The 26874-nt window shown below is 46.9% G+C and overlaps 1 protein-coding gene across 2 annotated transcripts in view; it reads left to right on the plus strand.

The window, feature by feature from the left end:
- The window catches only part of TMCO4 (transmembrane and coiled-coil domains 4), a 1142020-nt gene that overhangs the window by 258456 nt on the left and 856690 nt on the right, over positions 1–26874 (plus strand). For both annotated transcript variants that reach the window (XM_069610379.1, XM_069610380.1), the window contains one exon: positions 15013–15040. In XM_069610379.1, coding sequence (XP_069466480.1) covers positions 15013–15040 — 28 coding nt within the window. The remainder of the gene's footprint in view (positions 1–15012; positions 15041–26874) is intronic.

The raw sequence follows: 26874 nt of genomic DNA on the forward strand, positions 1-26874 counted from the left end.
GTCCACCCCCAGGAACTGGATCCAATAGTGATGGCTGTGTCCTGGACGACAGATACCTCGGGACTAGCTAGGGAGACACCTTCAGGTTTCTCCCAGAACACTACACAGTGTAATTACATATACATTGAGACCCTGCAGAAATTGGTTAGTCAATTGTGTAAAAAGGCAGTATTTACCAGTACCAGCAAATCTACAGGGATTGTGGACTGGCACAGACCTGCGTCAGTACATAGTTATCCCATGCCAAATCATAGCTCAAGCAGGGTACCACTTGCGACCTATGTCTGGTATCCTAGAAGCAATACCATTCTAGAATATCTATAGCCTTAGTTTGGGACATGAACAGCCAGAGCATTGGCACATGAGCAACCCAAATGTTGGATTATGAGCAGCCCCCAGTTTGGCGCAAGAGAATCCACAACTTAGCATATAAAAGGCCTAAGGCCTAGCACAATGACACCCACATACTGGTAGAAAAGTAACTTCGGCCAGGTAAATGACCAGGCCCAGATCTAGCATATCAGCAGCCCTGTCTTGAGGATTTGATTGATGTGATATTATTCCTGAGAACATGGCAACAAACGGCTGGCAGCACGGAGGACACCTTTTACGGTGCAAAGATGGAGGAAGAAAGACTGTGAAGGACCACGTTTCCACCGGCCATCAAGATATGTCATGGCTCTAAATGCCAGATCAAAAGCCTGATGGAGGAATGATGAACTTGTTGTGTCGTAGGAGAGAGAGAGAAACCCTGCTGGATTGAACAATTTAGTGATGTGGTTTGAATGTAAAAGACAAGTCCGGGTGCAACTCGGGAAGCATGCAGAAGTTGAAAGTGTAGGTGATATACCAAGTGAAGAAAGGGTGGTGCACCAGGGCTAAACAGGAAATGGGGACTGAGAAGTGCAAAGGAGAACAAAGTTAGTTTTAGTTGGAGTCAATGTGAGACAGTAATAGAAAATCAAGTCTTCACATGTGCAGAAGCTTTTTATTTTGAATGGTTTGAGCCTACTTTTAATGGGGGACGGAGTTCCAGCATACCCTCGATACAGTCCAACTCCACCCCTCTCAAGTACACTAGCCCCTCTATTCGTAAATTTCTTTGGGGGCGGGGACAAGTTTTGACAACCGGCATGCACTTCAAAATCAAATGAGGTAAGCCCAAAAAATTCATATATTTGTCATAAAAAAACACATAATTCCATCCAACGCTGGTCATTGACTGCAACCAAGGACAACATTTGCAGGGAAATGTGGGTATCATCAGTATAATGAACGAACACAACACATATACCCTTCCAACACTTCCCTGAAGATGTTTAGGCACACGAGAGTTCATGTGAACAGAAAGTGGCGGACAGGAAGAATCCAACTAAAAAAGCCCTGTAAGGAAGGAAGCCAGCCAATCTAGGACCTTTCTATCTATCCTCATGCACATGTTGAGAATGGACAGAAGCAGCCCTTTCACATAGGCAAACATAACATATAATAGCAGCACCATAGGTGGTATATTTGGCGCGCTGACACTTTGTTATGTTATGCTACATTTATTTGTAGAGTGCTAACTTTCACCCGAAGGCATCTTGGCACTAAAGAAACCACAGCAGACAAACTACAAAAAAACTGACCATCCCTGACCTAATGCTAAACAGATAGGATGCCCTATGCACTGAAAGACTCAATAAATGTGTTTCAGAAAATTGCATGTTGAGGACCAGAGAGTGTGTTCATTATTAAAAATATATCATTTTATTCTGTTACACATTCATAAAAAACATCATTTCAAAACGATTCATTTCAAACAAACATATTTTTTTGTAAACTACGTTTTTGGTGTGCAAATAACGCATTTTTGTGTAAACATTTCTCCTATGGATAAATCGCTGATACACAATTCAACCATTCATTTTCACAGCCAAAATCTGGTTTAGATAAAGACTTTCTAAATAACTTTTGCAGTAGTAATATTCCTACTGTGACAGTCCAGTGATGGTGAATAGGGCATCCTGTCTGTTTAACATATATTGTATTTACCCCAGATGCCCATGTTGGGGTCCCCACCTTTGTTTCTGCATCCCTGACCTAAAACAGATATGTTTTTAGAGCGTGAAAAAACTGTAAATTATCCATGGTAGCCCTAAGTGCACGCAGTAGCTGATTCCACAAAATAGCAGCTACAACTGAGAAGGCTTGGCCACCCAGCCGGGAGCGACTAAAGTGAGGAACCTGAAAAAGAAGAGCCTCTTGCAAACTGAGAAAGTGAGAGGGAGTATAGGGACGGAACTTGGATTGCATATATTCAGTGCCAACAGCATAAAAGGCGCAATGGGATCGGCCACCAGGGGGCGCAGAGGCTTACATGCTCTTCTTGTAAACTCCGTGTCTCGAGCCCCGTAAAGTGATTTGAGCCCCCACTTGCTGGCCCCCCCCACGGGTGAAAAAGGAGGGACAGCTGGCAGGACACCCCCCCTACTGGGAGAAATCCCGATCGAAATCGGATAAGGGAACCCAAACTACGCGAACTGGAACGGGAGAGTCACACCGACTCGGCAAACAGAGATCGAAGCCGCCGTGCAACGCAGCCGCCGCGGTGTGCCCCCTCCCCCTGGAGAACTTTCCATACACTCTCCTTGGGAGCAGCGGAGTGCGGCCCACGCCCGCAGAAAGAGAAAATTTTGCCTACGGCCCCGTACAACCTCCTGACAACCTAAGAAGGTGGGTGTACGCGCCCCGTACCCTCCTGCTGCTCGTTACCACGGGCACTCGCTGTGTGCTTCTCCACTCATGGGAGGCCCGTGCCGGACCCCTGATTAGTACGGGGATCGGAAGGCGGCTTCTCGCTACACAATTTAATAAAAGTTTGCCCTGGCCCCCTACAACCGCAGCACTCGACTGGGCCAACCTCCGAGGGATCACAGAAAGAATGCCCTGTCCTTCTGGGGAACCCCCGCGAACATCGGGCCTCCTCCATCACAGAACGCCATCTTGGAAAAGATCTGCCCCCCGCCTCCAGCGACATTGCGGGCGTATGGCTCCGACCTCCTGACCATCCAGGGCACAACATATAGTTGGTCCCTAGAAGGACTGGGATAGTTTGCCCACGAACAAGGAGGAGGGTTGGCCTATACTAAACTACAGAGGATAACATCATAGAAGAAGCACAAACACAAGGGGACCGAGTGGCAGGCCACGCACTCCGACTTGAGGCCACGAGGTGTATGGTGTACGATAAAGTGCCCCTGGAAGCGCAGGCTCCAAAAGAAAGGTGTCCAATTCCCCCAACGCCTCCATTCAGCGCACCAGAAGCACACCCCCTGGGCTCTCTCAATTTGGAACGACGATAGGGGAAAACATCACATCATAGACCTAAACACCTACCTGCGCTCCTTCCATTCCAGTCCCCCAGACCAAATAGAAGGTCCACCCTACGGAAACCCCTTGGCAAAATACCCCCCAGACCAGAACTGCTGCTGCCCCGGCTCCGCACTGTTATTTCCGTTGAGGCCCCTTGGACCACATGAGCGCAAAGGAGAAATTGGCCTAATTTGCCTACGCATCTTCTCCCCTTGACTCCAACAAACCCAATATGGTGAATATCGATAGGACAGGGAGTGAACCTGCCACCACCAAAGGAGACATTGCGGCCCTGCTGGGGGAAATCAAGAACATGGGGACCAGCATCGGATGTAAAATAGACAAAATCACGAACCGCCTGGACAGTATGGAAGAAAGGCCTGAAGGGGTTGAAAACAACCAAGCCTCGATAGATACACTAGACACAACTTGATCAGAGGATGACAGAACTAGAAAGGCGTGAAGAGGAATTTAAACTGAAACTTGACGATTTGGAAAATCGAGAAAGACGAAAAAATATACGCATTTTTGGGATCCCGGAACGTGAGGGAGAGACAGAAGGCGACCTGAGAAATACTCTGCACAATATCATCAAACTCCTGGTCGCTGATGATGCCATTGACGAACCCAAAACTGAAAGAATTCATAGGGCTGGTGGCCCCCCTGGCGGACCGAGATCAGTGCTCGCACGTTTCCACCGCTTTCAAGACAAGGCTAGAGTTCTGGAGAGAGCGAGAAATAATGATAAAATTACGCTCAATGGGGCGCGGATTACAATATATCAAGATCTATCGTCGTTGACTCTCGCACTCCGGAGAATGTGCGGTCCCCCTAACCAGACACTTGAAAGAAAAGAATATCAGGTACAGATGGGGGTACTCTTTTTCTCTCTCCTTCGAATACGATGGCAACAGGATAAAGCTGATTTCTGAAAAAGAGATCAAGACGTGCATATCTGTGCTACTCGGACACTGCACAGAAGACGACAACAAGGAAGGCCTGCAGCGAGAGGATCGAGGATGGCGTCTTCAAGGCCCCAGGAGACGATGAGTGAAGGGATCGAGGAAATTCCGAAAAGCTAACGCCTCCCCGGAGGCACCCCCCTAACCACCCACGAACCGTTGGTAAGATGACTTCTGTTTCTATGTTTACTACTAAAGACTTAAAGTATACAAATGTAGGAAGGAAGATATGGAAAAGAAGGGGAGGGGGGCAATAACGAAGAAAGGGACAAGACTGAAAGAAAACTCCCTTATTGCCTGCTAACATACTCAGAATATGGACATGTGGGGGCGGGCGCAGGACGCTCAATTGAACAGTGATGAAATATTACGCATGGGGACGTGACGTAACGTTCCCCACAGGTGGTTCGATGTTGGACCAATATTACCACCCGGTTTCACTCGAACCCCGTCAACTCAGGGAGGGGGGGGGAGAACAGAATCGGGGAACAGGTTACAGCAGCATCTGAACTAATTACAATTACGCAAAAGATCCTGGCTCGGGATGACTGTGTAAGCGTTGGCCGCTGAAAGTGAGCAATATCCCAATAGCAATCCGTGATGGCATCAGCTGACAAACTCAAAGTGGGGAACTCGCTCAGAGTGGGGACCCTAAATGTGAAAGGACTAAACTCGCCAACTAAGAGGTCATTGGTGGCCAGAGAGTTTCACAGATCCAATCTTGACATCCTTTGTCTACAAGAGACAAAAATTGCCAAGGGTGAGGAGCGTACCATCCTGGGGAAGCGGGGAGGATACAAATTCTGGGGTTCAGGCCCGCTTAGGAGGGGAGGTGTCGGTATCTTACTCAAGAAAGGAATCAAATTCGAGCTGGATAAGAAATGGTCCGATGTGGGGGGTCGAGCTCTCCTGAAAACAGGGGAAATAGCGAAAGTGAAGGTAACAATTGCTGCTGTGTACTCACCCAACACGGGACAGCCCGCATTCCTCGAGAAAACGATCCCTAAAATAATGTTAGAGGCCACAGGGCACATCATCCTGGGTGGTGATTTCAACCAATGGGCAGACCCGATCAAGGACTGGAAACCAGGCAAACCAGAAACGAGAAACCAATACAAGGGAGATCGCTCTGAACTGTCTGAAATAATGGAGCTGTATGAAATGAGAGACGTGTGGAGAATATTGCACCCCAGCGAAAGTGGATATACTTTCTACTCCAACCCCCACAACACATTCACACGCATTGACTACATATTTCTCTCAAGTGACATCTCGATCACTGCACAATATTCTGATATCATCCCGATAACATGGTCAGACCATGACATGGTTTTAGTGGACATGAACTGGGCCCACTTGCCTGTTGCAGGTGGAAAATGGCGATGTAACGAAAGCCTCTGGAAAGATGCAATTTTCAGAGCAGAAATGGAAACTGAAATTGACAAATATTTCAAAATGAATAATAATGGGGTTGTGTCCAAACAAACGATCTGGGAAGCAGGGAAGGCCACATGGAGAGGTATTTTAATACGAGAAGGGTCTTCTAAGAAAAGGGAGCGAAAGATCATAGAGCTTAGACTCCGAACTGAAGTACGCCAATTGGAGGGTGGGCTAAAAAAAGACCTTGAGGTAGACCCTGAGAGAATGAAAGCAGCCCAACGTAAACGGGAGGAACTACGTTTGTTAGAACATGACCAAGTAATGCGCAAACTACGACTTCTCAAACAGATATTTTATGAAAAAGGAGACAAGGCTGACGCTCTATTGGCAGCCAGACTCAGAGAACAAAGAGCGGAGCGCAAGGTAAAGGAAATAGTAGATGACTCTGCCTCCACAACCCATGCTCCCCCCACTATCCCAGAGTCCTTTGCAAAATTCTATGAGAACCTATACACCTCTGGAATAGTTCCTGGCCAATCAGATGCAAACTCCTACCTATCCCCGATTGCCTTGCGCACAATAACACACGCAGAGTCCGAACTCCTTGATTCCCCAATCGTTGAACAAGAAATCCAAGACGCAATCAAAAGGTTAACCCTGGCAAATCCCCGGGAGATGACGGCTACACTGCGGGCTTCTATAAAACTTTCAATAAGCACTTGACACCTTTCCTAACAGAACTATTCTATTCAACGAAATAATAGAAACAGGGGAGGCCCTAGACTCATTCAAGAGAACACTGATAACAGTGATTCCCAAGGACGGGAGAGACCCTAAACAATGTGGATCATACTGCCCTATTTCCCTTCTTAATCTAGATGCCAAGATCTATGCTAGGGTGTTGGCGGCAAGACTAGAAACACTAATGCCCCACCTAATTCATCCCGATCAAGTTGGGTTCATACTGGGGAGACAAGGGGCTGATACCATTCGCAAAACTATACACCTCATCCATGCGGCCCATGACCTCCTTGGAGATCCCGCCCTTTTATCGATAGACGCAGAGAAGGCCTTTGATAGGATAGAGTGGGAATTCCTGGAAGCGGTCTTGCAGAAAGTTGGAATAGGCCCGAGAACTAGAAATGGAATACGGGCAATATATACATCCCCCAAGGCGTCAGTATTTGTAAACGGAGAATATTCCAGGTGGTTCGAACTAACACGCGGGACTAGGCAGGGCTGCCCCCTCTCTGCAATTCTATTTGCTCTCTCCTTAGAACCACTAGCACAAAAAATGAGAGCTGACCCCAAAATAGAGGGATGCGATTAGGATCAACGGAATATAAGGTAGCACTATACGCAGATGACATTCTCCTACACATAACAAACCCATCAGAATCCGTCCCCCACACCCTTAAGCTAATAGACGAATATGGTCAATTCTCCGGGTCAAAGTGAACAAGACCAAGTCCATACTGTTCCCCCTCCAGGGTTCCGCAGAAGGAAATGAAGCCAAATTCCTCACAGTAGGCCTTAAATTAGAACACACCACATTGCAATACCTGGGCATACAGATCAACAAAACCCTGAAAGACCTATACGAAGCCAATTTCCCCCCACTCCTCCAACGATTTGCAGCTGATCTCAAAAAATGGAATAAACTCATGATCTCCTGGCTAGGACTTATTAACGCTGGTAAAATGGTATGCCTTCCCCGATTCCTGTATCCCTTCCAAATGTTACCGGTTGAGATACCAAAAGGGTTCTTTATCGAGGCCAAAAAAACTTGGTTAAATTCATCTGGCAGGGGAAGAAACCGAGAATTCCATATAACACAGTAACACTTCCCAAGGATAAGGGTGGGGTGGGGCTTTCCGATCTGAAAACATATTACAAAGCTGCCCAGCTTCGCATTCTAGTCCCACACCTCAGAGATTGTAAAAACCTACAATGGATACAAGTGGACAATCACTATTTGTCCCCGGCCACGGTATCGGAACGGCTATGGACACCACATAAAAGGGTACAGCGGAAAACTAAAAACCACCCCATACTGAGCACCAAATGGAGCATATGGCGTGCGGGCAAAGAAATGCATGGAATCACTACCTGGCCGTCCCCGCTTAGCCACCTGTTGTCCCCGGGCATTAACAATCATATCCCCAATGTTGAAAGGTTCCAATCATGGTATGAGGCGGGCCTGGAAAGGGTGGGCCAGTTACAGAAGAAAGACCTGTCCATCACTCTGCCAGAACTGACCGAAGCACTAGGCATAGGTACTCTATCCACATTCCAATTTATCCAACTGAAAGGTGTTCTAACAAAAACAGAGTGGAAAGATAAACTCAAAAGAAACCTCACCCCATTTGAGAAACTCCAAATCTGAAATGAAAGGTTTCATATATGCGATGTATCAAGAGCTAATAGCGGCGGGAGGCGGATCCACGGACTTCCTGAGAGCAAGGTGGGAAAAAGATATCGGAGAAGAGATACACCCCGACCAGTGGGAGTTAATGTGGCAGCATCCAAAACGTCAATATCGAGTCAATATAAACTCCATGGCATTAAATTGTTTCATAGGTGGCAATATGACCCCATTAGGCTCTCCAAAATGTCCCAAACATCGAGCCCAAAATGCTGGAGAAAATGTGGAGAGGTAGCCAACTATTGGCATATGTGGTGGACTTGCCCCCGTATTAAAGTGTTTTGGGATGAGGTCCTGGGGTGGATTAAAGAAATAGATGGGATACAGAGAGACGCTGACCCCTACCTAATCCTATTTAGCCTTGAAAGGGATGAGGATGATTGGATCAGACTGAAAGGACTGATCCCCCAATTATTATTGGCAACCCGAGCTCTGTTGGTGATCAAATGGAAATCCATAACTGTTCCTGGGAAGAATGAGTGGATCAACTTAGCCACAAACATTTACTCAATGGAAACGATTACCGCCTCTCTGCACGATAAAGCCGCGCAATGCGAGACCGTATGGATGGACTTCAAAAGCAAATACCTCACACCAATCTCCGATTCCCACTCTGAGGAGTCCACACAATCCTTATACCAGATGCGAGACTCGTCAGAATACTGTGGAAAATAAAGAAACTCATATTAAACGGGGATGGAGCGACCACACAACAACGCTAAATACATTACGTGGTCGTAACTCCCTCGTCAACCCAATGTTCATAAAATGCATGTTAAACCTGAAGGGGGAGGGGGTGGGAGTGGGTATTGTTCTTTTTATTAAATGAGAAACACCCAGAAATATGGAACATATGTTCAGTTGTGAAACTAACCAGATATAACGTGTTCCGAGTTATGTAATACAATCGTATGCTAACAGTGGTGCGATATGTAATGTGAAATTTTCCTTTGTTAAAACTAATAAAGCCAAATAAAAAAAATAAAATAAAAAAAAGTGCAATGGATTAATGCATGCACATTTTAAATGGCTCCGGCCCTGGACCGGGACCAGTGGAGAATGGGTAAGATAGGGGCAGTGTGAGCTGGTACAGGGATTGCGTCCCAACTCTGGCTTCCAAGTTTTGTTGGACTTGCAGGCTCTAATTAAGATATGCTGCTGGGCTAGGAAAAGAGAATTGCAGTAGTCCATGATTCCAAAAACCAAGGAGGCTACCACTGGGGTGCACATGGGAGCTGGCAAGTATGGAAAAACCTTCTGAAGAGTTTTTTGTTGAAAGTGGCCAGACTTACAGACAGCACTGATATGGGGTTCTGCAAATAATGAATTTGCAATCTTACATCCAAGATCCTTAACCACAGAAACCAGGCTTGGGAAAGTTTCATAGAGAGGGTGCCAAAAAGAAGGGGTCCAGAAAGAGGCAGCTAAGGGAAGGCCAACAACCAAAACCTCAGTCTTGTCCCCATTCATCTTTAGTCAACTGTCACTCATCCAGTTTCCCACGTTTTCCAGGCATGTCAACTCACCTATGCTGCCCCCATAGCTCTCTCCATCTCACCTATCTTCTCTAACTGCTACACTATCACCTATCCCCCTCTCTCACGAAGTCTGGTAAAAAAAGAAAAGCACAAAAAGGACATCTTGAGTACAAACCCTGGCCTTCCCATCGCAGACACCTATGTCATTGCTTCCACCAGAGAGGTCTTCACTGATATCCTCTAATCTATGGACCCCTCATCTCATCGCTACTCTCTCTCCTTCCACAGTCTCTCCCATTAAAGGTGGCACCAAGTGGGAAGTCCTCTTGGCCGGCTTCTCATCTTCACGTTGCTTCGTTAATGTCTATCACACAGGCACTATCCTGGTTCAGGGTCCTCAACACAACCACCTTCTCTTTGACCGGATCCTGCAGTCTCTCATTAACTTCCTTCCTTATACTGCATCTCCCCCTACTACTCTCTTTATCCCTCTGCTGACTAGTGTACCACGCCTCTGTACCACACCTCAGAAAACCTTCAAAGGCAGAGACCTCCTCCACGTGGCGACTGTTAACGCCCGCTCAGCCAACAAGCTGACATCTGCCTGCTGCTTGAAGACATTGGCCTCGACATCCTGGCTCTTACAGGGACATGGTTTAATGCCAGCTCAGTCACTGCCTTTGACTCCCTCCTCCCTGATAGGTTCAAGATCAACTCTAAGCCTCGATATCACTGCATTGGTGGGGGGGGTGTCTTAATCTTCCCTGAGTGGGTTCCTGCTTCCATCTTACCCACTCAGCTCTACTCTTACTTTGAGAGCCTGGTTTGCAAGTTGGTTATCTCTCCCATTTCCATCCTGACCATTGCTACCATTTACCAGTCTCCTGGCGTCACCACCCTGTTACTCTCTAAATCGGCCAATTTCTGTTCTTCCTTACTTTCCTTCACCCCCAACCTCCTCCTCCTGGGTGAATTCAACATCCAACTGGACTCCCCGGCTCAGCATCCACTCTCTTCACTGACCTTAGCACCACTTTCCCTCTCCATTCTCCCCTCTGGTCCAACCCACTCAGCTGGACACACTCTGGACACCCTCATACATTCAGATCTCTCTTTCGCCCCCGCTAGTCTCCCCTCTCTCCCGGTCAGACCATTCTCTCCTCACACCTGGGCCCTTTAGCCCTAACGCCAAAAGCCCTGCCAACCTCGTTCAATAACATCCGCCCGATGAAAAGGGTGTCAGCTGCTGCCTTTGCTTCCACCTTCATCCCCTCTCGTCCCCCTACCACCTCAGTTTCTACCACTGACTCTGCTCTCAGCAACCGCCACTTGTCCATCACCAAAACTCTTGAAAGTTTTTCCCCCGTCATGAGGATCCGCCTGAAACCTGGTATGACTCTGAACTTGCAGCCCTGAAATGAAAGTGCAGGGCGGCGGAATGGAAGTGGCAAACATCAGGCTCATCCCCTGACAAACTGTCCTGCCGCCTGCTCCAAAGGCAATACAGACTCTCCATCTGTGCCAAGAAAAGAGCCCACATACTGGCACGGGTTTCCGTTGCATCCAACAACATAGCTGAACCTTTCAAGATCTGCAGGGAACTAGGCACCCTTCTGCAGTCTACTCCTTCCCATCTCCTTCCCAGGCCATCTGCAACACACTGGCCACTCACTTCCCCACCAAAACCCAGGACACCCTGAAAACCCTTGTTACCCACACTCCCAACCCATCCCACTTCCCATTCTCCTCCTTCCTTATTCTCCTTCTCCCGTCGCACCTGAAGAATTTACCAAAGTTGTCTGCTATGAAGGTCTCTTCTAAACAGGTTTCCCCCTTGCTCATCCAGGACCCTCAACAATAAAATTGGCTCTCTTACCCCCGCACTCTCTGATTTCTGCAATCATTCTTTTGCCACTGGTTCTTTCCCCTCCTTCCTTAAGCACTCCCTTGTGTGCCTCCTCCCGAAGAAACCTTCAGCAGACCCTACCTATCCTGCTCACAACCACCCTATTTCCATCAACCCCTTCCTGGGGAAGCGGCTGGAGAAGCTGGCATTGCCCCAAATCAACTTGCACACTGGACTTGTTAGTGGTCTCCACGACCATCAATCTGGATTCCGAGCATCCAGAGGCACAGAAACTGTTCTTCTGAACAGCCGCAAAGAACTGCTTGCATCTCTGGACTCCCAACTCCCCAGCTGTCCTCATTCTTCTCGATCTCTCCTCTGCCTTTGACACGGTCAACCATTCCATCATCATACAAAGGCTCCACAAGATCCTTGGTATCTCGGAACGGCACTGGAATAGCTTACATCCTTCCTAACTGACTGCTCTTTGCAAGTCATACTGGGCACCTTCTCCTCTCCTACTCCCTTCGCCATCTGTGATGTCCATCAGGGTTCTATCCTCTCCCCTTGGCTCTTTAACATCTACTTTGCTCAGCTAATCTCCTCCTTTTCCTTTGCCTTCCAGTGTTATGCAGACGACACACAACTCTTTTTCAAACTTCCTGCTGAACCCTCTTTCACCCTCCATCAACCCTGACTGCCAATGTGCCATCCAGTCCTGGTGCACCTCCAACAGTCTCTGCCTCAACGACGGTAAAACTGAGATCCTTTCCATCGGGACCCCTGCTCACTCCTTATTCCCTTCACTCTGGCCTTCCTCCTTGGGCACACCCGCCTGCTCCTTCTTCTGAAGCCAGAAACCTTGGAGTCATCTTCAATTACTCTCTCTCCTTCCTCCCTCATACTCAGGACATTGCCAAGATGTCCAACTTTCAGCTCTTCCTTCTCAAGGGAGTTCTCCCTTTTCTCACCTTCCCTCAGAGGCTCAATGTTACCCGAACCCTGGTTCTCTCTAGACTTGACTATTGCATTAGTCTCCTCCTGAATCTACCTTCTGCCACTCTGCGATCCCTCCAGCTAATCCAGAATAGGGCAGCAAGACTTATCCTTGGCCTTAAGCCCTGGGACCGCATCTCTCCTGCCCCAAAAAGTCTTCACTGGCTCCCGGTTGCTTCACGGATCAAATTCAAGTCCCTCTGCACCATCCACAAGGCTGTCTGTCACTATCCTCAACTAATACTCTCCTTCTAGACCATTACGTTCCTCTGGCACCAACTCTTTATGTGTAAAGCATTTCGCTGAACAGAGGGTAGGTGGTCGATCATTTTCCTCAGCTGGCTCCCTCCTATGGAACAGCCTTCCACTCCCTCTGCGCCCTGAGCAGGACTTTCTTAAATTCTGGAAGCTCCTCAAAACTTTCCTCTTTACCTCCTCATTCCCTCCTCTGCTAATCCCACAGTTGCTGTGATTGGTGTCCGGGGCTCTTATGTATTCTCGGGCCCCTGACCTCCCACACCCATTGGCATCAGCTCCTGTCTACCTTCAGCACTTGCCTTGGCACACCCTCCGCCCTCATTACACCTAACAAGGCTCCGGCCGTATAGCACTCAACATTCCAAGCACTTCATCTGTGGCTCACCCATGAGCTCGAACTCCCCGGCCCTTACCTCCTCTGCCCTCTTCCTTGCTGCACTTGCATGGTCTGAATACTCACATGGCATAGTAGGTTTGTTTCCTTTCCCCCCCACTGCTTTAAATATTGTGTTTGTAATGTGTTTCACTCCCTTGTGGGTGCTTTGAAACAGTATTTTACTTGCTTTATAAGCGCCTGACAAGCAAACAATAAATAAATCTCCTAAATTGAAAGGCAGTGTCATGCTGGGAAAAATTGATCGAACAACATTCTGCTTATCATCCGCATATGAGTAACAGTGGAACCCATAATGAATGAGTTTAGCAAGAGGCTGGATGTAAATATTAAATAGGAGGGGAGAGCGAGCTGAGCCCTGAGGGACATGGCAGGTCAGAGGTGCTGCTGATGACCGTTAGGCAGAAAGAGAGAGCGACTGAGCCGGATCCCTCAGGAATTATCTAAACCAGGAAAGCACTGAACCAGTAATGCCTGCCAGCATTAGACAATCAAGCAAGATGGAGTGCTTGATGGTGTCAAAGGCGACTGACGGATCTAATAAAATTAGCATCCCAACACCACCCTGATCACAGATGTGTGAGATTATCAACTATTGAAACAAGCACTGTTTCTGTGCCACAGCCTGGGCGGAAACCGGACTGACAAGAGTCAAAGAAAGAGGATGTCTCAAGGAAAGCACTGAGCAGAGGAGCAGACCACGTTTCCAAAATTCTCATTAGAAATGGATGTAAAGAAAGAGGTTGAAAGTTAGCCGGTAGGTAGGATCCAGGGAAGGGTTCTTTAAAAGGGGAATCACCAATGTGTGCTTCAACATCACAGGAAAGTATCCAGAAGCAAACGAGTGGTTAACTGGCAGAATAAGCAAAGGAGAAATAGTGGGCCCAATTTCTTTCAGAATCAAGAGAGGGATAAGATCCGGTGGAGAGGCTGAATTCATACGATTCACGGCAGTCACAGTCTCAGTTGGGGTGAAGCAGGGAAAGCTGGACCATAATTACAGAGGGTCAACAATCATAGATCCTGTCACTGGACTAACAGTCCTATAGCCCAATAGTATAATATTCTCACGAATTATGGAGATGTTTTCTACCAAATAGATTGACAGAGAATGACTGAGAATCTGTGAAGGATACACTGTGCCAGTAATGAACAGCAACTTAATATTATATGAAGCAGTTCTGGAAGTATGTTGTTTTGTAGATCACACATTATGGGGATATATTCAATGACACAGAAAAATCAATATGCATTCTATCTTTTGGCATAGTGTTCAAAACTGGATTTATGTCACCAGACACAGTATGCTAAGTCCTCTGTGATACAGTATTTGTGGTGCATAAGTATTGGTTCCACCAGGCATATACTTTCCTATGGTCTCATGCATATTGTGTAAGGTCCTTGACCTTTTGGATTATTTCACAAGCACTCTTTCAGAAGGCCCCTAACCGTATATCTTTTTGCCAAGTCATTTTGAAAGTTTGCCCCATTTATGTTTTTATTAAGGGGGAGCCGCTACTGCACCTCTAGAGTCTGTTTGGTTGTCTGCTTTGTTTGCAGTGGTGTATTAAGGGGTTGTTATTGCTGCATATCCTTTAGGATGGTTTTAGTTTCCAGTCCAGCTCTGGCTGGTGGCTAGTAACTCTATCATATATTGTTTGTATCCAGCCAGGAGTAGAACATGCAAACCAAGTAAAAGGGTGCATATGATGTGTTTCAGAGGTTCCTGCAAACCTCTCAGTCTCATTTTAGGATAGAGATGTTGAGCAATGTTGGCACTCACAATGTTATTCAGCTCTCCTTGGAATCTGTCACTGCTCAGCTGATATTGCAATGTATCAAAGGTTATAAAAAGTACCCTCCTGAAATTCACGGTGCTCTCTTCTGCCCACATTTATTGCCTTTTCTTCTTTTTTCAGGATCTTGTGACCTTTTCCCTGCGAGATGGTGAGTGTATCTTTTTTGCCATTGAATGTATATTAATGATTCATTGTCTCCTCATCATCCCTCTCTCTCTTAGCACAATGATTATAATCTGCAGTTCTGTGTTAATATATTATACTTTATGGAATCGTGGGGTTTAGGGTTTAACCATTTTTCAGGTTTATATTAAAATGTTAGCGTGGACTGCAGATTTCCCTGATTCCCTTATCCCTACAGGAGGAGGTTTTTTCAAACTCAAATTCACCCATACCAAAATCGAGGAAGTTAGTGATTTTCAAAAGGCTCTAAAGGCGTCTGGCCCCGCTAGAACCAGTAGATTTGTATAGATCTGATGTTCCCACCTGGGCCTCGTTTTCTTTCAGACCGTTTGAAGCAGAGTTAAATAGCAGAATGATTCAAAAATCCTCAAATACAGCTGTTGTCGATCAAATCCACAAAAGGGGATAATAATCCATAAAAAAAAAAATCCATTAAATTATTACCCCATTTCCCAGTTGGGTGCAATGAGTTAATTGTATGGGAAATGACTTCTCTCACGATTAGAAGTGAAAATATGGCCCAGGTAGAGTTCAGGATAGAGGAAGGGACAACAGATGAACCTTTCAGGTTATTTCTTTTTATACAGAAATATGTTGTCCTCAAGCAAGGGCCATTGTATGTTTTGATTTATCGACTAATGTGTGGCCTTCAATTCAATGAACAGAGGCAAGTTGTGGGAGACTAGAATTGATTAGAGATCAGTAATGTGATAAAGATGCCATGAACAGGAAGTTAAGTCTTTGTAAGATATGACACTGATGGGAATGAAACTGAGTTTTTGCATCACTAGAGGAGTTAGTCAAGGATGCGTTATTGCCCGGATGCTTGTTGGGTGGTTTAGCATTACTGGAGGCCGGTACCAATGCAACAATAATATGTGGGCATCCTTGGCTGGCTCTGCTCTATGCTGATGATGCAGTGCTTGTTGCACAAACTAGCCTGTCATTTATTTAAATTGTTTGTGACAAGAAATGTCATTATTAATACTGATAAAAACGAAAGTAATTAAAATTGGCACCTGTCACTCACTCAGGAATAATTTTTGAATTGCTTACAAGCAGTTTGAAGAAATTCCCGAATATGATTAACCTAGGCATCTGGACAGCTGCAAATAGTCATTAGACAGAACAGGTGGACTGAGCTAAATTGTCAATGGTCCCTGTAACAAATGCTTTAGTTAGACTAGACAGCAAATTGGGAAATTGCATGATTTCATCTGCCTTTCTTGCATATACGTCTAAGGCACTCTCCATGTCATTCTGTGAAGAGGAAACGTAGGCTTTGTGAATCCAGTCCTTCTTATTAATGTTGAAAACAAATGTTTGAATCGGATCCATTTTGAGAACAATTAAAAGATACATGGTTATGTGCTTAGTTTAGGTACATTTCTTATTGCCTTATTCATCTGCTCATCCTTATATTTTGGGATAAATGTACAGTTATTGTGTCAGCCAAAATGTTTTGAGGCTTTCTGAAATGTGAGAGTGGGCCTTAACTTTGATGCCCTTCTCTCATCTCTGGTGTCCGTGAATTACCTCATGATTAAAAAATTAGGGTGGTTAGGCCTATCTCAAAAACATAATTCTGTCATAGTTGAAAAAGTTTAATTTCAAATTTACTTCACTTTAGATCCTTCCAGTTATAGCAATGCAGCATAGGTGCAGACAACTGAACTCCTCTTCCATTGCATTGGTTGTGGTATTAGGGAGTTATATGGTGGTACAGAAACAAGGCTGTACAAAACATCATTGGCTAGGTGAGTCAAATTCACATTTTCATAATTGATTGAGCCATGCTAATAGAAGAGACTATACTCCTAACAGGGCAGGTCCTAATGATTTGTATCAATATTACAGCAGTATATGAGTTTTAGCTTTTATTGCAATTGACTCTCTTATTGTGCAATAATTGCTAATGATGACTTTTTTTATATAGTTGTAATTATTTTTATTCATATTTTCTGATGCTTGTTAATCTGCTTAGAATCACATGCTGTGCATATTGTCCGACATCTAGTGGTAACCGCAGAGTATTGCATCTTGTCTATCGATGATCGAAAGGGGACGTCGGCATAAGCGTGTCTGTAACACTATCCCTAACGTGACGTGTAGTGTACCCAGAAATGCTCACACGTCAAGGCCCCTCAGATTGTTTTTTTCCACCCAGCTAGCTGATTGCAAATTTGTTAAAATCCCGACCTTTGGTCAATTATACAACATTCATCCCGTCTTCGACGATTACTGAACCGCCTTCGAAGACAGAACAACAGACTACGACGGCTGGAATTCCGGTTGATGCTGTCGACCGTGTGGCCAGGCCTTCTTGCCGGCCTACACAGTAGAGAGAGTGGGGCCTGGGGGTTTCCTTTCTTTTAAGAATGTCTTTCCTTCTCCCCTCTCTTTGCCCCTTTGGTATTGTCATTGCTTTTGTTTACCTGCGCTATGGACAGGACCCCCTTTAAATTTTGCCCTTCCTGTAAGGGAAAATGGCCCTGGAAAGACAAGAACCCTCAGTGCAATAAGTGTCTTCCCCCTTTTGTCCCCCTGAATCATGCTGAGGCGTCCTGTCAGCACTGTAAGGTCCTACGTCCTAAGACCATAAAGGAGCATTGTGTAAAACGGTGGCTGGCCTATGCGAAGTCGCATGCTGAGGGTAGCTCCCCCGCCGCCACACCGCCTAAAGTGATGAGGCCCATATCGACAACCATGGCTCTGACACGGACGCCATTGACCTTACAGCTGAGCAGACTCGCTCCAAGACGTTTGTCCCCGGCCCTGATAGGCACAACGCAAGTCCAGCTATGGGGAGGTTACACCCCGGCGACGAGGACGCACCCACATCACATGGGAATAAATTGATTTAAAGCAAAACCTTAGATGCAAAAAACAAACACATAAAAATTCAAGTTTAAAAACCATCAAATCAATTAAATTATTAAAAAAGAAAGAAAAAAGAGTTGCAGTTAAGAAGTAGAATTTCACTATTCCGGAGTTTAGGAGGTTTGAAAATTCAGAGTCTAGAGCTGTCTTTTTTTATCGATGTTAAGTCCATTTGCTCCAGAATGTTCAAAGATCACCTTCACCAAATTCAGGAGCACCAACGTCGGAGACAGCCGTCCACCCCACCTTAAGATTGGCCACCATTCTTCCCGGGATCTAGTGGTTGATTCTTCAAAGATTTTTCCCAGTAACCTAGCTCTCATGTCTGTTAGTTGGTCACAGAACATGATTAGGTGCTTCAAAGTTTCCACACCTTTTCCGCAGATACGGCACGTAAGGATCCTGTCCTCCCTGACCTTCTTTCTTCTTTCAATGATCTCCCTAGTAGGGAATAGATTTAAGTGGAGTCTCAGAAAGTTCTGCTTATCCGCCTGTGATGGAAACTTCTCCAAATATGGTGGAACCGTTACTCTTTTAAAGTCTTCTTCCTCCGGGCCCTGAGCTGCCGTCTTATAAGACGCTAATTTGTCCTTCGTAAGGACCCAGTCCATATCCAACAGCTTTGTCTTGAGCCCAGTTGGATTGGCCAGTAGTAGATCTTCAGACTCTGCAATGTTTTTTACAATGAAAAGGCACGTTCCTCGCCAGATGATTAAAGTTGGTACTGCTTTGCCCTCGATTGCCATTTTAAGCGTTGTGAAGCCACATTTCCCGGGCGGGTCCTAACATTTTTGATAAAGGCACAGTGATTTCCACCCCATCAAAGAATACAAGGATGAAAGGCCCAGTTCTCTCCTTATGAATACTATTGGGAGTGAATTTGGTAACTGCATCACTCTCTTCCAAAATATCCCCTCCAGGCATGGCCAGACCTTTGGACTGATAAAAAGGTTGGCTTCTGCTGCGTAAGTGAGGAGGGGGGCCACTTTCATTTTCTAAAAGTCAATTAACGGCAACCATGAAAATTTACAGAACTTGTGTTTGATCAACAATGCCTGAGAGGCCAAGTTTTTTGCTTTGCTTCTCAACTGGGCCACACCAGAAGCGTTGTTCCAGCTGTCGTTCAGGGTTATCCCCAGGTACACCATCGATGAAACCACAGGGATTAAATCACTGTTCAACTTCCAGTGGAATGTTTTGGACTTTCTGGACCTGCAACCGTCACCCAGTGTTAAGGCTTTTGATTTCTTTGTGTTGATCCTTAGTGAGTTTTTTTTTTACATAAGTTTCAAGTGCCGCCAACTGCCTCTGGAGGCCTATTTCGGTTTGATCCAACAACAGAAGATCGTCTGCAAAGAGTAGATGACCAACTGCTGTCCCTGCGATCCTCGGCGGAAAGCATCTCAATAGCTCAAAAGCCTCTTCAATATCTGATAGGAAGAGGCTGAAGACAGCAGGTGCAAGGCGACAGCCCTGCTTCAACCCATTATCAGATTTAATTCCATTGGACAGAGTGCCCCTTCTGCCCAGCCTGATTTTCAGTGAGGTGTTGTTATGTAGGGCTTCCATTGCTTCTCTCAAGTCTGGAGGACACCCCCACCTTTTCAGTTTATTCCAGAGAATTCTCCGGTCAACTGAATCAAAGGCCTGTTCTAGGTCAATCGATGCGATGTAAATGGTTTTGATGGTTCTCCTTTTTACCATACATTTCAGCAAACTAATGATGAAGATGTTGAGGGCTGTGCCGATCCCCTTACGGAATCCTGCCTACCAAGTGTCCTGATGACCAGATGCCAGACTACATGCGTTCCAATGCCTGAGGATCACTGCAGCGAAGATCTGTCCAACCACATCAAGAAGGGCAATAGGACTATAGATCTTAGGATTAGACCTATTGCCCCTCTTGAAGATTGGAACGACAATTGATTGAGTCCAAGAAGGCGGGATCTTTTTTTCCTTCCTGATGGTGTTGAATAATTGTACCATAAAGGTTGCCCATTTGTCTGGATCTTTTCTTAGAATTTCATTGGCCAGGCCATGCGGCCCACTGCCCTTGACACATTAGATTTGTGTATGAGGTCTAGAATGCCCTGTTTGTCAAATTCAAAATCCCAACAAGCACTAGGAGCGATGTAGGACTCACTCGGACCCGGGGCACTGATCTCATACAATTTTCTGAAGTGGTCCTCCGACTGCATTGCTGAGACTGGGTTGACAGTTCTTGAATCCTCAGGGGTGTTTAGATCATTCATCAGTTTCCACATTCCAGCAGTGTTCTTCTTAGATACTAGAAACAACATTCTTTTGCTGTCCTTTTAGTAAACTAGATGCCTATTTTGACGCATCCAGTTCTTGAGGGAGATTTTCAGACTTTTTAGTTTAGCTAAATTCTCTGGTGTCTGATTTTTTTTGACCAGTCTTCTTTCTTTATTAACAGCTTTCTTTGGTCGCTATTTGTTCATTGAAGGCATGCTTGGCTTTGAATTCAGGCCTTTTAATGTGCTGGCCTCTCTCCTTAATTGCAAGAAGTGTTTTGGGATACTTAAGGATGCCCCCTCTATCGCTTGAGTTATGTTATGTTATGTTACTTTGCACTTATACAGCGCCTTATATACCATTGGTATGGTCTGAAGGCGCTGGTAGGTTGAACGCCCTTGGGAACCGAAGCCCTGGTCAGTAGAGGGAGTAGAGAGAGTACAAAGGTGCGTGTGCACACCAGGTATGTGTGCAGCTGGTGCGGAATTCCTTTGGCAGCTGCTTCCTAGCGGTAGGTGTGGTGGCTGATAGATCAGGAGTATTTGTTCGATCTGGCCGGAATTATCCAGACCGAGAGTGGCAGCGTTAGGCCTGAGGAGAACGCTTGGCTGGGGGTGTGAGACCAGCAATGTTTACTTAGAGTGATGGGGAGTGAGCGGCGGATGTTGCTATGAGAACAGTTATACCGAATGGTGTCATAGTATCTCTGTGTTCTAGTTGTATGGTGGTGTAAGGAGAGAGTAAGCGTGGGGTGTGATAAGAGGTATGCATCCACACTCAGCCTCTCTCCACACTCAGCGCCTCTCCACACTCAGCGCCTCTCCACACTCAGCCTCTCCACACTCAGCCTCTCTCCACACTCAGCCTCTCTCCACACTCAGCCGCTCTGCTCGTTCTTCCCCTCTGCACTCTCTTCCGCTCTGCAGGCTCCTCCATTCTCCACTCTCTTACTCTCTTCCGTTCTCTTCACTCATCATTTCCCCACGCCCCTCTGCTCTCCATACTCAGCTGCTCTCCACATTCAACCATTCTCTATACTCGTCCGCCCTCCCCACTCATTCGCTCTCCGTACTCGTCGGTTCTCTACACTCATCTGCCCTTCATACTCATCGGCTCTCCATATTCATCCGCCAACCGCATTAATCCTCTACACTCGTCCACACTCATCAGCTCTCCACACTCATCCGTTTTCCAGACTCATCTGTTCTTCGCACTCCCGTTCTCCACACTCATCTGCCCTCTACACTCATCCGTTCTCCACACTCATCTGCCCTCTACACTCATCAGTTCTCCACACTCATCTGCCCTCTACACTCATCGGTCCTCCACACTCATCCGCCAACCGCCTTAATCCTCTACATTCGTCCACATTCGTCCGCTATACAGCCTCTTCCGCTATACAGCCTCTTCTGCTCTCCACACTCTTCCGCTCTCCACACTCTTCCGCTCTCCACGCTCTTCCGCTCTCCACGCTCTTCCGCACTCCACGCTCTTCAGCTCTCCACGCTCTTCCGCTCTCCACACTCTTCCGCTCTCCACACTCATCGGCCAACCGCATCAGTCCTCTACATTCGTCCACACTCATCCACTCTCCACACTCATCCGCTCTCCACACTCATCCGCTCTCAGCACTCATCCCCCCTCCATACTCATTGGCCCTCCACACTCATCTGCCCTCCACACTCATTGGCCAACTGCAATAATCCTGAATACTTGTCCACATTCATCCGCTCTACACAGTCTTCCGCTCTATACACTCATCTGCTCCATACACTCATCCGTTTTCCAGACTCATCCGCTCTCCATACTCATTCGCTCTCCATACTCATATGCTCTCCACACTCATCCGCCCTCCACACTCATCCGCCCTCCACACTCATCCGCCCTCCACACTCATCGGCCCTACACATTCATCGGTCCTACACATTCATCGGTCCTACACACTCATCGGTCCTACACACTCATGGGTCCTACACACTCATCCGCCAACTGCATTAATCCTCTACATTCGTTCCTACTCATCTGCTCTACACACTTATCCGCTCTACGCACTCATCCGCTCTACGCACTCATCTGCTCTCAGCACTCATCCGCTCTCAGCGCTCATCCGCTCTCAGCGCTCATCATTACATTGCTCGTTTAGTACTGTTTGTCTTTATAGTTTACATTCGAGATTGTTTAGCTGTAAATTTCTTGCATCAGGTCGATTGCTGGGTCGGTGTTATTGTGATGAAGCTAGTTTGGAACCGTTTAGTCTTAGGAGAAGAGCTAGGTTTTCAGTAGTTTGCGGAAGGCCGTTAAGTCTTCAGTTAGGCGGATGTGGGATGGGAGCGAGTTCCACAGGGTTGGGGCCAGGGCTGAGAATGATGATGCGCCTAACCTGATTGAGTTTGTCTTAGGAATTACTAGGAATTACTAGGAGGCCGGCTGAGCTTGATCTTAGGGTGCGAGTGGGGTGGTAAGGTATTAGCTTGTCTTGAAGATATTGAGGTCCAGTTTTATGCAGTGCTCGATGGGAGAGGCATAAGGTTTTGAAAGCCAGGAGTTTATTTAGTTGGTAGGTATGAATTCCGAGGTATAGGGGGTTTCCATAGTCGAGTCTTGATATGACGATTGATTGGACTGCAGAGACTCTGTTGGGAAATGAGAGGTATGGAAGGATGCGCCTAAGGTTTTTGAGGTGGTAGTGGCATGATTTTGAGACATTGTTGACTTGGCGCGAGAGTGCTAGGTCGGAGTCCAGGGTGCATCCAAGATTCTTTACTGTGTTGGAGGGTGTCGGTGAGTTGCCCATGGCGGGTGGCCAGGGTAGTGGGTGCGGAAGAAGGTCGGAGTTGCCGCTGTTTTGGTGGGGTTTAAAAGGAGGTGGCTTTGGGTCATCCAGAGTTCTATGTTAAGGAGGCAGGATGCCAGGTCTGGTCGGGAGTTGGGTTTCGAGTTCAGGAGTTTTAGAATTAGTTGAGTGTCGTCGGCGTTGTTGTAACACAGGATATTGTGAGAACTAATTATTGGTGGGAGGGTGATCAGGTAGAGGTTGAACAGGAGGGCGGATAGACGTGCTCCTTGGGGGACTCCCGTGTCGACTGGTCGGGCTTGTGAGGTAAAGCTGGAGAGTGTTGTTATTTGGTGCCTATCTTTGAGGAATGAAGCAATCCATTTAAGGGCGGTTCCACGAATTCCTAGGGAGTGGAGGCGGTCTAGGAAGATTGAGTGATTGATTGTGTCAAAGGCGGCCGATAGGTCGAGGAGGATTAGTGCGGCGCATCCCGCGGAGTCTGCTGTCATTTTAAGGTCATCCCAGATCGAGGTTAGGGTGGTTTCAGTTCCGTGACATGATCTGAAGCCTTATTGGGCGGGGTCTAGAAGGTTGTTGGTTTCGACAAAGGCATTTAGTTGGGAGTAGGCGGTTCGGTCAATGAGTTTGGCAAGGAACCTGGTGTTTGAGATTGGGCGGTAGTTTTTGGGCTCGAGAGGGTCGAGCAAAGGTTTTTTAATTAGAGGTTTGACGTGCACTATTTTGAATGCGTCGGGAAAGATACCGGTGGAGAGGGAGGGATTTATGATAGATCTTGCGTGTTCGCCTGCGCAGGTGGAAGCAAACATTTCTTTAAGGGTTGTGGCAGGGCAAGGGTCCAGTGGTGATCCAGATGGTTTGCGAGCAGATAGAAGTTTGAGAAATTGTTCTGGTGATATTGGACTAAAGGATTCAAACGTTGGTTGCGTAGAGGTCGCTGGTGAAGGGCTGGCCGGTACGGACAGAGCGTTGCCTGGAGGCTGTAGTAGAGCCAGTTTGGTATTTAGAGTTTTTGTTCTTTCAATAGCCGTGTTGTAAAAGTGGAGGGAGAGTGAGTCGCAGAGTGATTGTGAGGGGGTCGGGACGGTTGTATTACAAGCTGGATTGGTAAATTCTGAGATGATTTTCTGGAGTTCTTTGCTTGGGTTTTTGCAGTTTAGGATTCAGGAGTTGTAGTGGGCTTTTTTTGCTTTCCGAATTTCGGCATTGTATTGATATAGGTGTCGGGCCAAGGTGGTCCTGCTCTCGTGGGTTTTCTCTTTCTGCCATTTGCGTTCTAGGTATTTGTAAATTTGTTTAGTGGTCTTCAACTCAGGGGTGAACCATCTGGGGAAAGGGCCACGGCGGGTTGATGGTTTACACGGGGGGGTGAGTCGCAGAAGAGATGCATTGAGCCATGAGTCAAAGGCCTCAGGGGTTAGTTGGTTATTGGGACGGCAGGTGGGTGGTGGAGATTGGAGGAGTGCCTCGGCAAGGTCCGGGGTGATCATTAGTTTTTTCCAGCATTTGCGTAAATTCTGAGGTTTGGATGCGAGTACGGGAAGGGGGTTGGGTGAGTGGATGGCGAACGAGAGTATGAAGTGATCGGACCAGATGACTGGGGTGGGGGGCTTTAAATGAATCAGGGTTTTGGAGCTAAAGATGGCATCTAGAATGTGTCCTTTGTAGTGGGTTGGGGCGTTTATGTGGGGTTGGAGATTAATTGCATCTAAACCGTCAACCAGGGATTGTGTCATAGGGTTGATGGGGTTGTCGAGCCATATGTTGAAGTCACCAAGGAGGGTGAGGTTGGGATGGTTTAGTTGGAGAGTGGCGATGGAATCGCAAAGGTTGTTTGCGAATTGTCTATCGTAGCCAGGGGGCCTGTAGATTATTAGGAAGCTGTGTGAGAGCGATGGGGAGAGGGAAAGTTTAACGAGGAGAGATTCGCAGGATGGGATGGGATGGAGGGTTGGTTGTCTATGATTGAGGCGCGGAAGAGAGATTTGAAGACAAATGCTACCCCACCTCCTCTGGACGGACGGTTCAGTGGGAAGAGGGAGTAGTCAGGGGGAAAGGCTTCACTAGCGATTGGGCCAAAGTTATCGGAGAACCAGGTTTCAGTGATGAAAACTAGGTCAGGTTTGGCAGAGGCGAGGAGGTCATAGATGGAATGTCTGTTTTTTGCTACGGAACGGGTGTTAAATAGGATACAGTTCACATCGGCAGGCAAGGTAGGTCTCGGTGCTGGAGCGGGTTGAGGCTGTGGCGGAGGGAGTGGAACGGGGGGTAAGGTGGGTGATGCTAGAAGGGAATAGTGGGCGGGTGGAAAAATTGGCAGGTTTCGGGCGGGGCTGGGTGGCTGGGTGTGATAGGATGATCGGGTTTGGGTTGGGGGATTTGAGGGAGAGGTGTGGGCGGTTGGGAGTTTCAGTTGCTGAGAAATCGAGGGAGAGGGGTTTCAGGAAGGGGGAGGCCATGGGGGAAGGCGGAGATTGCGGGAGAGAGGTGGTGGGTAGAGACAGGGGAGGCGAGGAGTGCTGAGAGATTGAGGGGGACCAGGAGCGTTTCCTCTTTAGTTTCTTTGCTGCGACTGGTGTGTGGGAGAGGGTAGGGGGGGTCAGAGGGGGAGAGGGAAGCAGCTTCGGTTCGTGCCAGGGCTAGGCGCGCAGTTTTAAGGGAGGGGAAAGAGTGTGGTCGGGGGGAAGGTGGTAGGGGTATGAGGGCAAGGCTGTGGGTGGGTGATTTCGGGGTGGGGTGTGACAGGTCTGATAGTGAGGGGAGGAGGTATGGGCAATGCTGGCAGGTCGGTGGTGGGGTTCAGGGGATGAATGGTCTTAGGGTGAGTGGCTCGCCATCGTGCTCCTCTGCCTTGGTGTTTGGAGAGGGGAGTGGAAGCGAGTGTGGAGGAGGGTGGGGTGATTTGGGACGGAGGAGGCGGGAGTGAAGGCAGGTCGGAGACTGGGGGTGGTCCACGGGGCTCGTTTCTGAGAGACTCTGGTGGGGTGGGTGCGCTCATGATTGGTGTGGACTTTTAGGTTGATTTAGGAGCGTTTCCTGATTGTAGTTATAGGATCGGGGTGTCACGCCTTTAGGCACACTTCTAGGTTCAACAGGTCAGAGACGAAATTAGACTATTTGAAGCTCTCTAGATGCAATTTGCCGGCAGAAATGATATAAGTTTAGTAGGTTACCTTTCTGAGTTCATCTGTATTCGGTCAGTTTCTAGATTCAATTTACTTAGAGAGGGTGTTAGATTATTAGTCACCGTTTTAGATTCTACATTACACAGCTAAGCTGTTAGTTATCTTAAAGGAATTGAGCAGGTGGAAGTACTTCTTCCAATTCACCTTTATACAGGGAGGGTATTAGGTATGCATCTAAATCAACTTTGTATCAGAATCTTAGTTGCCGTCTAGATTCTACATTACACAGCTATACTGTTAGTTATATTAATGTAATGTATTAATGTACATTCCTAATGTAAATGCGGTTAGGAATATTCTAAATTCAGCTTTCTCAGAGCGGCTATTGGTCACAACATCTAAATGCAGTTGGGTACACTTCTAAGTTAAACTTTCTTAGAGAGGCTATTGGGTGCAATTTTTAAATGCAATTGGCACATATCTAATTCCAACTTTCTCAGAGAGGCTATTGGTCACAGCTTCTAACTGCAATTGGGCACACTTCAAATGCAATTGGGTACCCTTCTAAATGCAATTGGGTACACTTCTAAAATCAACTTTTCTCAGGGAGGCTATTGGTCAGAACTTCTAAATGCAGTTGGTCACAGCTTCTAAATGCAATTGGGTACACTTCTGAATTCAACTTTTCTCAGAGAGGCTAATGGGTGCAATTTCTAGAATGCAATTGGGAGTAAATTCTAATGC

Source organism: Ambystoma mexicanum, chromosome 8 (genome assembly GCF_040938575.1).
Source record: "Ambystoma mexicanum isolate Mex_15411 chromosome 8, UKY_AmexF1_1, whole genome shotgun sequence".
NCBI lineage: Eukaryota > Metazoa > Chordata > Amphibia > Caudata > Ambystomatidae > Ambystoma > Ambystoma mexicanum.